This window comes from Clupea harengus, chromosome 23 (assembly GCF_900700415.2).
Source record: "Clupea harengus chromosome 23, Ch_v2.0.2, whole genome shotgun sequence".
In the NCBI taxonomy this organism is placed as follows: Eukaryota; Metazoa; Chordata; class Actinopteri; order Clupeiformes; family Clupeidae; genus Clupea; species Clupea harengus.
Genome location: NC_045174.1, coordinates 4,634,859 through 4,648,806, shown reverse-complemented (window position 1 = coordinate 4,648,806; position 13,948 = coordinate 4,634,859). Strand labels below are relative to the sequence as shown.

Here is a 13,948-nt window from a genome sequence, read left to right as displayed (position 1 = left end):
AATGTGTAATTATTCAGTTTTGTTTTCACTGCACTTTTTGTAGCTGTGTCTGATGAGTGGTGAGATCATTCAGATGAGCTCAAAGATGAGCTTGATCTTTGAAACAGCTGACTTGGAGCAGGCCTCTCCAGCTACTGTTAGCAGGTAACATACACTCTCGCACACCTATAAACACACTCATTACACACACTAAGAAGTCAAGCAGAATTCCTCTATAAACTGTAATGAAGGGAATGGTAGTATGGTTGTATTGATAATAGTAAATCCATGCAGTACATTGGTGTGTGTGTGTGTGTGTGTGTGTGTGTGTGTGTGTGTATACGTGTGTGTAGGTGTGGTATGATTTACATGGAACCCCATCAGCTTGGGTGGACTCCTCTCAGAGACTCCTACATGGACACACTCCCCACGAGCCTCAGTGAAGAGCACATAGAACTGGTGAGACTCACACTCTGACACACACACATACAGTGCATGTGTTTATGCTATTTATTTTTACCCTGATCCTGTAAACTATGACACTAATTCATTGTTGTTTACAAAGGTAACCGATCTGTTTGATTGGCTGCTGCAGCCAAGTCTGGAATTCATTACCCATGAGTGTCGGTTCCTGGTGCAGACCTCCCCCATTCACCTCGCTTACAGCCTTATGCGGCTATACACCTGCCTGTTGGGTGAGAGACACAGTCACCCTCGCTTACAGCCTTATGCGGCTATACACCTGCCTGTTGGGTGAGAGACACAGTCACCCTCGCTTACAGCCTTATGCGGCTATACACCTGCCTGTTGGGTGAGAGACACAGTCACCCTCGCTTACAGCCTTATGCGGCTATACACCTGCCTGTTGGGTGAGAGACACAGTCACCCTCGCTTACAGCCTTATGCGGCTATACACCTGCCTGTTGGGTGAGAGACACAGTCACCCAAGCTAACAGACAGACAGACAGACAGACAGACAGACAGACAGATAGAGACACAGACACAGACAGACAGACAGACAGACAGACAGACAGACAGACAGAGACAGACAGAGACAGACAGACAGACAGACAGACAGACAGACAGACAGACAGACAGACACACAGTCTCCACAATTCATACACTGATCATAACTGTGTGTCTATGTACTTTTTTATGAAAGATGAGATTGCTGAATCTGATAAGGAGGGGAAAGAGCCCATGTCAAGTCAACAGATGACCATGTGGCTGCAGGGCCTCTTCCTATTCGCTCTGGTGTGGACTGTGGGCGGGACTATCAATGGTGACAGCAGAAAAAAGTTTGACGCATTTTTCCGGAACCTGATCTCCGGCACCGACCCCAATCATCCGCGACCCAAGAGCATCAAACTCACAAAGAACAACACCTTCCCTGAAAGAGGTCTCCAACACAGACACACATCTACGGCATATTAACATAACAACAGCCCTCTTACCCCTGTGTAATATGTTTGCCGGTCTTTGAAACTCGCATCTGTGCTGTGTGTTTGTGTGTTCTCCGTGAACGTAGGCACAGTGTATGACTACTACTTCCACAAACAAGGGCCAGGCCAGTGGAACACATGGACAGACTCAATCACTAAGGAGGAGAGCACCATCGCTCCCGCCGCGAATGTAAGACACACGTATATCTAAGTCTCTCCGATCTGTCACTAAAGAGCAGAGTAGTTGTGAGTATACACATAAGATTCCTCAGCTCACTCATTTACTGTGTTGCAATATTGGGTTGGAATCCTTTGAAGGTGTCAGACCTGATCATCCCCACCATGGAAACGGCGCGCCAGCTCTTCTTCCTCCGCACCTATGTGGCCCACGAGGTGGCCACGCTGTTTGTGGGGCCCACAGGCACGGGCAAGTCTGTCATCACCTCCAACTTCCTGATGAGTCTGCCCAAGCAGAGCTACACACCCAACTGCATCAACTTCTCTGCTCGTACCTCAGCCAATCAGACGCAAGACATCATCATGTCCAAGCTAGACCGCAGACGCAAGGGCATATTTGGACCGCCTATGGGAAAGAAGTGTATCATTTATGTTGGTAAGGAGAGAGAGTGGGACTGTGTGTGTGTGTGTGTGTGTGTGTGTGTGTGTGTGTGTGTGTGTGTGTGTGTGTGTGTGTGTGTGTGCATGTGAGTGGGTGTATGTTTGAAAATGTTGTCTACTTAGATTAAGAGAGGAATGATTGGTGAGTTTGAAATGCTTCATGCAAATTCTGCAGTCATTCTCGAGACCATAAGTGATTGTCTGTGTGCACATGTGAGTATGTTTGTCTGTTTTTACAAACCAATTCATACTGGAGAGACCCATCTATGCACTCTAGTGTTAATGGTGGTGAAGCGATCCACATTGAATCATTCACTTTATCTGTCAAAGCAATGACCTTTGACCTCTTGACCCGCAGATGACCTGAACATGCCAGCAAAGGAGGTTTACGGGGCACAGCCTCCCATCGAGATTCTGAGGCAGCTCATTGATCACGCCCACTGGTATGACAGGAAGGACACGTCTCGTCAGGACATTATCGATGTGCTATTACTCACAGCGATGGGGCCCCCTGGTGGCGGCAGAAATGACATTACAGGTGTGGATAAAGACCTCAGTACAAACTTGTTCCTTGTTTTCATTTCAGCTATATTGCTTTGGCCCTGCGCATCTTCATGATATGTTATTCTATTCTCCTTTCACTTTGCATCTCAGGACGTTTCACACGGCACCTGAATGTGGTGTCCATTGACTCCTTTGATGACGAGACACTCAGCAAGATCTTCACATCAATCACTGACTGGCACTTTGCTAAAGGGTTTGATGCTTCCTTTTCCAGGTCAGTTTTGAAGGCTCTCAGTTCGACACTTCCACTAAAAAAATGAGTCTGCTTGGCCCAAAAGAGGCTTTTACACTTCATTACCAGAGACTGAAGTAGGGATAAATAGTCTTTCCTGAGTGCCTGTGTGTGTGTGTGTGTGAGAGCGAGAGAGAGAGAGAGAGAGAGAGATAGAGATAGAGGGAGAGAGAGAGAGAGACAGAGGGAAACAGAGAGAGAAGGGCTCTCTTACTGTAGAGTTTAGAGGGATGATCTTTAACATGTGAATGTTTACTATTATAGACTGGGTAAGATCATGGTCCAGGCTACCATGGCTGTCTATAAAGACGCTATAGCGGCCTTCCTGCCAACTCCCTCGAAGTCCCATTACATCTTCAACCTGCGCGACTTCAGCAGAGTCATCAAAGGAGTGTTGCTCGCTCCAGCCACTACCCTGAAGGCAAGCACACACTCACACACAAATCTTATGGCTGTTGGTCTGTTGATAATTACAGTATATATTATGTAAAGAGAGATAGCTTTATCACCATTCGTTGTTTACACACAGGAGGGCGATAAGCTCATACGACTCTGGATCCATGAGATATACCGGGTATTCTATGACCGTCTCATTGACAATGAAGACAGAGAAACCTTCTTTAATATTGTTAAGGAACGAACCTCAGACTACTTCAAACAAAGCATGGACAAGGTGAGAGACTGACTTATCTAACATCTGTTTAAGGATCTTCTAAAGTGAAGCAGTAACACGTTTTCATGTGTCTTTGTTTCCCTCTGTCATCTTCATCCCTCCCGTTTGTTCACCAACTCCCTGTCTTCTCCCCTCCCCACAGCTCCTCGGCCACATCTCGACATCTGTCAAAGTGGAGGACGAGGACATCCGCAGCCTGTTCTTTGGTGACTACACCAAGCCTGACTCAGACTCGCGGGCCTACGACGAGATCACCGACCTGAAGGCTCTGACGTCCATCATGGACTTCTACTTGGACGAGTTCAACAACGTGAGCAAGGCGCCCATGTCACTGGTCATGTTCAAGTTCGCCATCGAGCACATCTCCCGCATCTGCCGCGTGCTCAAGCAGGACAATGGGAACCTGCTGCTGGTGGGCATCGGCGGCTCAGGCCGGCAGAGCGCCACCAAGCTGGGCACCTTCATCAACGACTACGAGCTCTTCCAGATCGAGCTGACGCGCACCTACAGCATGTCAGACTGGCGGGACGACGTCAAGCGCCTGATGCTGAAGACGGGCGTCGAGGGCAAGAGGACTGTGTTCCTGTTCAGCGACGGGCAGGTGAAGGACGAGGTATTCGTGGAGGACATTAACATGCTGCTGAACACGGGTGACGTGCCCAACATATTTGCTGCCGACGAGCGTGCCGATATCATCGACAAGATGCAGGGCGTGGCACGCAAGGAGGGCAAGAAGATCGATGCCACGCCCCTCTCCATGTACAACTACTTTATCGACCGCATCAAAGCCCACCTGCACATCGTCCTGGGTACTTTCAGTCTGCATCTGAACACTTGATGAGCTTCTGTGCCTCCAGAAATATCATTAATTATAATTCAAACCCTAATCTTTACAACCAGCTAGAACACCAGCCTGAGAACAACTGAGTTCAACTTAAGAGCCTTACCTTATACTTAATCATCATCCGTTGCATATTTCATCCGTTTCTTGTACTTGCATGTCTTCATTTGTTTGTTCATGTTTTTTTGCATGCACTTTGTTGCAGCAATGAGTCCCATCGGTGATGCCTTCCGTAATCGCTTGCGCATGTTCCCATCACTGATCAACTGCTGCACTATCGACTGGTTCCAGGCCTGGCCTACAGACGCTCTGGAGATGGTTGCCCACAAATTCCTACAGGATGTGGAACTGGAGGACAACATCAGAGTCGAGTGAGTCTACATTTTAACCTGCTTCCTCTGTCAACATTGCAAACATACATACATACATTCCTATACATACAAATTGCTTTACTTTGAGAAGACTAATTTCACACTATTAGGATCCTGTATATGCCACAACATTCCCTGTTTCAAGTCTATTTTATATTGAGCAATTCAATGTGTGTCTTTTTCTCTTACGCCATTCTCAACTACCTCTTCTGTCTCTCTTTCTTCACTCTCTTACCTCTTCTGTCAGGGTGGTGGAAATGTGTAAGACCTTCCAGGAGAGCGTGCGTCTCCTGAGTGAGAGGTACTACTCTCAGCTGCGCCGGCACAACTATGTGACACCCACCTCCTACCTGGAGCTGATCCTCACCTTCAAGACTCTGCTGAGCTCACGCAGGAACCAGGTGGACACCTTCCGGAACCGCTACCTGATTGGGCTGGAGAAGCTGGACTTCGCTGCCTCTCAGGTTTGGATGAGGAGAGCATAAGGGGAAGGACTCACAAGAGGGTGTGGAGGGTCTACTGAGACACAACAAATACAAACACACACACACTTTCACAGAGACATTACTGAGGAAATCGGTGGTTACTGTTTCCACCGATAGAATTGGTTTGACTGAAAACCTGTAGTTTATGAGGGATTAGGGTAAATCAAAGGTACACTTTGTTTTTCCAGGTGGCAGTGATGCAAGAGGAGCTGACTGCATTGCAGCCCCAGCTGATAAAGACATCGGCAGAGACAGACACCATGATGATCAAAATTGAGAAGGAGACTGTGGAGGTGGATGCCAAGAAAGAATTGGTGGCTGCAGATGAGAAAGTAGCCAATGACGCAGCAGCTGCAGCCAAGGCCATTAAGGTATGTATCTTTCCAAAAAGAACACAGCCTCATTCAATCATAAAAACTCACTCACACCAGCACTGAGGTTTAAGTTGCTGACAGATGTATCTTCAATCTGTGTGTGTGTGTGTGTGTGTGTCTGTATGTGTTTGTGTGTGTGTGTGTGTGTGTGTGTGTGTATGTGTGTGTTTGTGTGTGTGTGTGTGTGTGTGTGTGTGTGTGTGTGTGTGTGTGTGTGTGTGTGTGTGTGTGTGTGTATGGGTATATGTTTGTGTGTTTGCGCGAGCATGCGTGTGTGTGTGTATATGTGTGTGGGTGTGTGTATGTCTGTATGTGTGTGTGTGTGTGTGTGTGTGTGTGTGTGTGTGTGTGTGTGTGTGTGTGTGTGTGTGTGTGTGTGTGTGTGTGTGTGTGTTTGTGTGTGTTAGGATGAGTGTGAGGGTGATCTGGCAGAAGCCATGCCTGCTCTGGAGGCTGCCCTCTCAGCTCTGGACACTCTGAAGCCTGCTGACATCACTGTGGTCAAGTCCATGGCCAATCCACCTGCAGCCGTCAAACTGGTCATGGAGTCTATCTGTGTCATGAAGGGCATCAAGCCTGAGAGGAAGCCTGACCCTGGTGGCTCAGGTTAGGGTCCAGAGGTCACCATTAGGGTATTAAGATTGAGATCTGAGATCAACAAAGATCTGGCGAACCGATAAATAGCAACCCGTGTTATATAATCATACATTTGTGATGTGAACCGTATCTTATGTCTGTTGTGGTCTACAGGTAAAATGATTGAGGACTATTGGGGCAACTCTAAGAAGCTTCTGAGTGACCTGCATTTCCTGGACAACCTCAAGGCCTTTGACAGAGACAACATTCCCCCAGCCAACATCAAGCGCATCCGTGAGAAGTTCGTCGACCACCCGGACTTTCTGCCCGCACTTATCAAAAACGTGTCGTCGGCCTGTGAAGGCCTCTGTAAATGGGTGCGTGCTATGGAGGTCTATGAGCGTGTGGCTAAGTTAGTGGCGCCCAAGAAAGAGCGGCTCCTGGGGGCAGAGTCCGAGCTGGCCATCCAGATGGAGACCCTGGGGGTGAAACGGGCAGAGCTGAAGGAGGTGGAAGACCGCCTGCAGGCTCTGAACAACACCTTTGAGGCCATGTGCCAGAAGAAGGAGGACCTGGAGGACAACATCGAACTGTGTTCCCAGAAGCTCATCAGAGCAGAGAAGCTGATCGGTGGGCTAGGTGGGGAGAAGGACCGCTGGACTGAGGCCGCCCACAACCTGGGCATCAAGTACACCAACCTGACTGGGGACGTCCTACTGTCCTCTGGCACGGTGTCCTACTTGGGTGCATTCACGGTGGACTACCGCGTTGAGTGCCAGCATGCCTGGCACAGAATGTGTCAACAAAAGAAAGTGCCCTGCTCTGACGACTTCACTCTCAACAACACCCTTGGTAACCAAGTATCGATTCGACAATGGCAGATTTCAGGGCTACCTGTGGACTCATTCTCAACCGACAATGGTATCATTGTGACGAACTCAAGGCGATGGCCACTGATGATTGACCCCCAAGGTCAGGCCAACAAGTGGGTAAAGAACATGGAGAAAGCCAATAAGTTAGCCATCATCAAACTCTCAGATTCAACCTATGTCAGAACCTTGGAGAATTCCATCCAGTTCGGCACGCCTGTTCTGCTGGAGAACGTCGGGGAGGAGCTGGATGCTGTTCTGGAGTCAGTCCTCTTGAAGCAAACATTCCGGCAACAGGGTGTTGAGTACATAAAGATTGGCGAGAACATAGTGGAATATTCCAAAGACTTTCTCTTCTACATGACCACAGGTCTTAGGAATCCACACTACCTCCCTGAGGTGGCCGTGAAGGTGTGCCTGATCAACTTCATGATCACACCATTAGGGTTGGAGGACCAGCTGCTTGGCATTGTGGCGGCCAAGGAGAAGCCCGAGCTGGAGGAGAAGAAGAACCAGCTGATTCTGGAGAGCGCTGCCAACAACAAGCAGCTCAAGGAGATCGAGGACAAGATCCTGGAAGTCCTCTCCTCCTCCAAGGGGAACATCCTGGAAGACGAGACGGCCATCAAGGTGTTGTCGTCCTCCAAGATCCTGTCTGAGGAGATCTCAGAGAAGCAAAAGGTGGCGAATATTACCGAGCTGGAGATCGACGACACTCGTATGGGCTACCGTCCTGTGGCCGAGCACTCCTCCATCCTGTTTTTCTGTGTCTCGGACTTGGCCAACATTGAGCCCATGTACCAGAATTCACTCACCTGGTTCATAAACCTGTTCATGAACTCCATTTCTCAGAGTGTTCGCAGCGATGACCTGAATACACGCATTGACAACATCATCGCTCACTTCACCAACAACATCTACAACAACGTGTGCCGCTCACTCTTCGAGAAAGACAAGCTGCTCTTCTCCTTGCTGCTGACTGTGGGTATCATGAATGGGAAGGGGCAGATCGACGACCAAGTGTGGCGTTTCCTCCTCACGGGGGGCATCGCTCTGGACAACCCACACACTAACCCCGCCCCTGAGTGGCTCACGGATAAGGCTTGGTCTGAGATTGTGCGCGCCTCCGGACTATGCAACCTGAAGGGCTTGTATGAGCATGTGCAGGACTGTGCGGGGAAGTGGAGGCAGATCTATGACTCAAGCCTGCCCCACGAGGAGCAGCTGCCCGATAAATGGCGTATGCTGGCGGGTATGGACCGCTTGGTGGTGCTGCGCTGCTTCAGGCCCGATAAGCTGGTGCCTGCTATCCAGGAGTTCATCGTGGTGAACATGGGCAATGCTTACATCGAGCCCCCCACTTTTGACCTGGCTGGCAGCTACAATGACTCCAACTGCTGCTCCCCGCTGATTTTCATCCTCTCTCCAGGATCCGACCCTACTGCAGGTAAGACACATACTCACACACATACACACGTACACATGTACAATTCAATCCCAGCCGCCACATATTGTCTGACATTTGAATCCCATTCAAAAAACATCTTCAAAATAAATACCAGACTGTGCTATGTCCAATAAACACAGACAAGCTCGGATCAGCTTATTGTTGCGTGTAGCCATACTGTTAAAGACCTCAGGAGTTTGTACCTGGGGCCGTGTTCAGGCACAGTAACTAAATGTGCCTATATGTTTGTTCCAGGACTACTGAAATTTGCGGATGACCTAGGAATGGGAGGCAGTAAGACCCAGACCATCTCTCTGGGTCAGGGCCAGGGTCCCATTGCGGCACGCATGATTGAGCAGGGGCTGAAGGAGGGGGGCTGGGTGGTGCTGCAGAACTGCCACCTGGCCACCAGCTGGATGCCGGCCCTGGACAAGATCTGTGAGGAGGTTATCACCCCTGAGAACACACATACCGACTTCAGGTGACCCAGGAATACACACCAATCACATTCACAGTCCACATACTCATACATGAGCTATGAAGACACACTCACACACACAGAAGGTTGAAAATATTAAGTCAGCCAGGATTTAAAAAAACACAGAGAATAGCCGCTCAGAGGTGTAAAAAAATGGAAATACACACGCACACACACTAGCCCTTAATTCATTAATTTTTTTGATGATTAAGGAAGACAGACATATCCAACATGACTCATATAAAAATAGATGGTGTACACGAATCTTCAGTTTACATGCTGTTGATGGAGATCATTTCCAAACACTGTTAATGACTTAAGAATATAATAATCAAGTGCCTTGTATTATTAGTTACCTTATATAAATCATGTGCTTATGAAAGCAGGAACATGGCTTTTCTGTGTTTCTGTGTGTGTGTAACGTAGAATACTAGGTGCCACTTAGTCTGCATACGTACAAGAGCATGTTTAGACCAGAAGTGATAAGAAGGGTCGAACTGTGCTTCTTCCGCAAAACTTCCATCCTTGCCTCGGACGTCAGAAATCCACCACGTAGTTATCTCTGCTGAACGCTAAACTTCTGTCTATATAAACCTTGTGTGATGTGTTTATCATGGCTTCACTTTCAGCCTTGTGCTGGGAGTGAGCCCGATTGCAATGGTTGTTTGTCTAATAAATATACTTATATGCAGTCCTAAGGTAACTAGGGTGAATTTTCACCTATCAGCTGTGTTCAGGAGTAAAGACTTAACATGACATGACATCAAATTTCAGGAAATGTGTCCATCCAATTGGAATACCTTTTGAATACACTCATATTCCACACACTAAATCTCAAACTTCCCTTTCCCCTCAGGTTATGGCTTACCAGCTACCCCTCAGACAAGTTCCCTGTGAGCATCCTGCAGAACGGGGTCAAGATGACCAACGAGCCGCCCAAAGGCCTGCGAGCCAACGTGCTGCGCTCCTACCTCAACGACCCCATCTCTGACACCAACTTCTTCCTCAGCTCCAGCAAACAGGAGGTCTGGCAGAAGCTGCTCTTCGGGATCTGCTTCTTCCACGCCCTGGTGCAGGAGAGGAGAACCTATGGACCAATGGGTTAGAATATCCAAAAATGCCCATCCTTCTCTGATGTTTGATATCCATCACCTGGTTTTGAGCGGGAGATCTTCAGGATAGGGCTGTGCTGTATATAACCTGTTGTTGTTAGAAGGACTACCTATATTGCCTATATATATATATATTACCTATAATACCACAAATTATTAACACAGATACATGGTTTTGTCATGTACACCCTTGACAGTTTACCTGACAACAGTGGAGACTGGAGTATGACTTCTTCAGTAGGTAAAATGATACATGTTTGTGTGTATGTGTACTGCACAGGGTGGAATATCCCATATGAGTTTAATGAGTCAGACCTGAGGATCACTATGCGGCAGATCCACATGTTCCTTGAGGAGTATGTGGAGGTTCCACTGGAGGCCCTCACCTACCTGGCTGGTTAGACACACACACACACACACACACACACACACACACGCACACACACACACACACACACATACACACACACACATGCTCAAACGAATGTAGAGCTTGAAAGATAAAGTCATGGATTGTACTGTATGTGGTTCACGTGTTTAAAACATGTCTGTTCTTCTCACCAGGGGAGTGTAACTATGGAGGAAGGGTGACTGATGATAAGGACAGGAGACTGTTGCTGTCCCTGTTATCCATCTTCTTCAACACCAACATTCTAGAGCAGGACTGCTATAAATTGTGTGAGGGCGACCTCTACTATGTCCCTGTTCATGGTCCCTATCAGGTAAACACACTCTCATTTCCACAGTATCTCGCACAATTATTATGCAGAAACACTTCACAATTGTTGTACTTGACACTTAAATATTGATAATGTTACCTGTGAATGTCACTCATTAAATCTCAATCTTTCCTCAGAGCTATGTCGACTACATCCGCAATCTACCAATCAGTGCTGAGCCTGGTGTGTTTGGCCTGCACAGCAATGCGGATATCACCAAGGACAACCAGGAGACCAATCAACTCCTAGATGGAGTTCTGCTGACTCTACCCAGACAGACAGGGGGTGGAGCCAAGTCACCACAGGTGAGGATGTGGGTTTGACCTCTGGCTGACCCTTGAGTGATTTGTATGGTTTTTGTGTTTATATGTTTGTATGTTTATGTGCTGATGCATTGTTGACCCTGAATTGATCCCATTATATACTAGGGTTAACTGTAGTATGCCTCGGTTGTGTCTATTAAACACAGTAGCTGCAGATAACTAACTGGATGTAAATGTTAACATAGCGAATCATTCAATCAAGACCAACTCATGCACTTTCTACTGCTGTGTATGTGTTTGAGTGTAGATGATAGTGGATGAGTTGGCAGAGGATATTCTCTGCAAGTTGCCAGCAGATTTTGACTTGGAAAAGGTGATAAAGAAATACCCAGTGCTCTATGAGGAGTCAATGAACACAGTACTGAGACAGGAGCTCATTCGCTTCAACAGGTATGACATACACATGCACACTCACAAACACAAGATCTCTCTTCTATCCAACCTTTCATAAACTAATGTAAAACACAGAGGGCAAAAATAAAGCAACCGATCTCTTGATTCACGATCATAAAAACAACTTTCAGCAAGATTTATCAATCTCGTTCATAATTTAGCAGCACTGGCCATGCTCAGACTGATGATAGGAGAACTGCTGCGAAGTGATAATTGTATTGTTTTGGCGCTATATAAATAAAATTGAATTGAATTGATTTGAATTGAATTGAATTGAATTGAATTGAATTGAATTGAATTGAATAATGCACCGGGTGCTTCCTGTGCGTACTGATTGCTGACCAGACTGAAGGTGGTGTGTGTCTGAGTGTTTCTGCCATGATTGCCGATTAGGCTGACGGAGGTGGTGCGCAGCACTCTGGTGAACATCCGGCGGGCTATGAAGGGACAGGTGGTGATGTCATCCGAGCTGGAGGGCGTGTTCAACAGCATGGTGATCGGGCGTGTTCCCGCCGCGTGGGCGTCCCGCTCCTATCCCTCCCTCAAACCTCTGGGCGGCTACGTCATAGACCTGCTTCAGAGGCTCCACTTCCTCCAGGTGGGAACACAGTCTGAACTCTGAACTCTGAACTATTAAAAAAAACACAGAAAAGGGAGTGTTTGCTCATACTTACAAATTATGGACATTTTGAGTACTGACACTTTTTTTTGCAAGCGTGTTCAAGTTTCTGTTGTAGACTAATACATATCATCCCAGTCTCCAATACACAGAGTTTGACTTCCATTGCCTTTTGTGTGTGTGTGTGTGTGTGCCATCAAGGACTGGATCGATAATGGACCCCCAAGCGTTTTCTGGCTCTCTGGGTTCTACTTCACGCAGTCGTTCCTCACAGGGGTCTGCCAGAACTACGCTCGCAAATACACCATCCCCATTGACTACATCGGCTTTGAGTTTGACGTAAGGAAAACCGTACAAGTAGAGTGTGAAGAACGGAGACGAGGGGGAGAGGCTTTCTTTGCTCACCGTGTGTGTGTGTGTGTGTATGTCTCAGGTGACCAAACACGAGAGCCATGTCGAGCAGAAGCCTGTAGACGGCGCCTACGTTTACGGCCTCTTCATGGAGGGAGCGCGTTGGGACCGCGAGCACATGCACATTGGCGAGTCCCTCCCCAAGATCCTCTTTGACACCCTGCCCATCATCTGGCTGAGGCCGGGCGAGAGTGCCAAGTTCAAGCATGAAAACGTGTACGTGTGTCCGGTGTATAAGACCAGCGCCCGGCGGGGGACTCTGTCCACCACTGGCCACTCCACCAACTTCGTGCTGCCCATCGAGATCACCTCTAACCGGCCCCAGCAGCACTGGGTCAACCGAGGGGTGGCCTGCTTGTGCCAGCTGGATGACTGAGGAGGACACACACATGCTCACAGACATACATATAACAGACTGAGTCTACAAAACAACACGTTTATTAAAGGTTTATCACATCAGGTCTGTATGTTCCAGCATGTTAACTAGAGCCAATCAGACTGGCTTAAAAGGCCTTGCCGCCTTGGGATGTGTGTGAGTGTGTGTGCTGAACTGAGACTAGAGGGATACAGATGTGAGGGTATGGTCTTCAATAGAGCATTCATTTATAAGTGTAGAATCAATGCATTTACTGCAGCTACAGGGCAAAGATGGATATACAGTTACACTTTCATGCACTTTCATGCTACTTTAACAGTATGTTGCCATTGGATACAACTGAGAATGATGGGTCAAAGGAATACTGTGACTTTTTCTATTTCATTCCTATTAGGTCATATTGTGAAAACAAGGTAATCATTTCAAAATGAAATAATCCAATATAATATATAGAGAAATTAAATCAAGAAAAAAACTAATGGCCTACAGCAAGTATTGTGAAAATGGTTGTAGTTCAACAGCTACATAATGAATCTCTTCAAATTTCACTTAAGTAAAAGGTATAAGGATATTATGAGGGAAAATTCACTCTGAGAATGATTAAAACCAGAAAATGGTTCTGCTGTGTGTTGGCCATGGGGTTAAAGGTCAGCTTCTCAACCCGCACAGTTTGCATTACAGTTTTTCTTGATTGCTTACACACATTTAGAGAATCATGGGTCAACTTAATCTAATGCTCACATCTTCTTTGCACAGCAAGAGTCTTCTCTGGCGAATGGGTTAACTATTTCTCATTGATTTCACACAAATTTCTTTGAGTTTTAACACACTTTTCAAAACAGTTAACACTTTTTCTCAGAGAAAGACACAAAGCCTAATTGAATAACTATGTCAACACATTGTAGACACTTAGTAGCAGCCTACTGAAACTGCTCTCTATATTCTAAATATCGTCAGCACCTGTGTGAACTCTCTGTGCAAAACTAATCAAGTAGTTCTCAACGTCTAAAAGAGGTCAATAGATTGAAGTTGATACCAAGCATGGA

At 47.1% G+C, this 13,948-nt stretch overlaps 1 protein-coding gene across 2 annotated transcripts in view; it reads left to right on the top strand.

Annotated features, from left to right (window-relative positions):
• dnah3 (dynein axonemal heavy chain 3) overlaps nucleotides 1-13,381 on the top strand; it is a 32,550-nt gene extending 19,169 nt beyond the window's left edge. For both annotated transcript variants that reach the window (XM_031561527.2, XM_042703249.1), the window contains exons 37-61: nucleotides 44-144; nucleotides 333-438; nucleotides 545-674; nucleotides 1,142-1,378; nucleotides 1,508-1,611; nucleotides 1,740-2,034; nucleotides 2,398-2,577; nucleotides 2,694-2,817; nucleotides 3,100-3,256; nucleotides 3,365-3,508; nucleotides 3,651-4,317; nucleotides 4,555-4,720; nucleotides 4,968-5,184; nucleotides 5,394-5,576; nucleotides 5,987-6,185; nucleotides 6,330-8,471; nucleotides 8,727-8,952; nucleotides 9,806-10,050; nucleotides 10,342-10,458; nucleotides 10,626-10,783; nucleotides 10,918-11,085; nucleotides 11,351-11,493; nucleotides 11,890-12,094; nucleotides 12,317-12,454; nucleotides 12,549-13,381. In XM_031561527.2, the coding sequence (XP_031417387.1) occupies nucleotides 44-144; nucleotides 333-438; nucleotides 545-674; nucleotides 1,142-1,378; nucleotides 1,508-1,611; nucleotides 1,740-2,034; nucleotides 2,398-2,577; nucleotides 2,694-2,817; nucleotides 3,100-3,256; nucleotides 3,365-3,508; nucleotides 3,651-4,317; nucleotides 4,555-4,720; nucleotides 4,968-5,184; nucleotides 5,394-5,576; nucleotides 5,987-6,185; nucleotides 6,330-8,471; nucleotides 8,727-8,952; nucleotides 9,806-10,050; nucleotides 10,342-10,458; nucleotides 10,626-10,783; nucleotides 10,918-11,085; nucleotides 11,351-11,493; nucleotides 11,890-12,094; nucleotides 12,317-12,454; nucleotides 12,549-12,902 (6,906 nt within the window). In that variant the 3' untranslated portion in view covers nucleotides 12,903-13,381. The remainder of the gene's footprint in view (nucleotides 1-43; nucleotides 145-332; nucleotides 439-544; nucleotides 675-1,141; nucleotides 1,379-1,507; nucleotides 1,612-1,739; nucleotides 2,035-2,397; nucleotides 2,578-2,693; nucleotides 2,818-3,099; nucleotides 3,257-3,364; nucleotides 3,509-3,650; nucleotides 4,318-4,554; nucleotides 4,721-4,967; nucleotides 5,185-5,393; nucleotides 5,577-5,986; nucleotides 6,186-6,329; nucleotides 8,472-8,726; nucleotides 8,953-9,805; nucleotides 10,051-10,341; nucleotides 10,459-10,625; nucleotides 10,784-10,917; nucleotides 11,086-11,350; nucleotides 11,494-11,889; nucleotides 12,095-12,316; nucleotides 12,455-12,548) is intronic.
• Nucleotides 13,382-13,948: the final 567 nt, after the last annotated feature.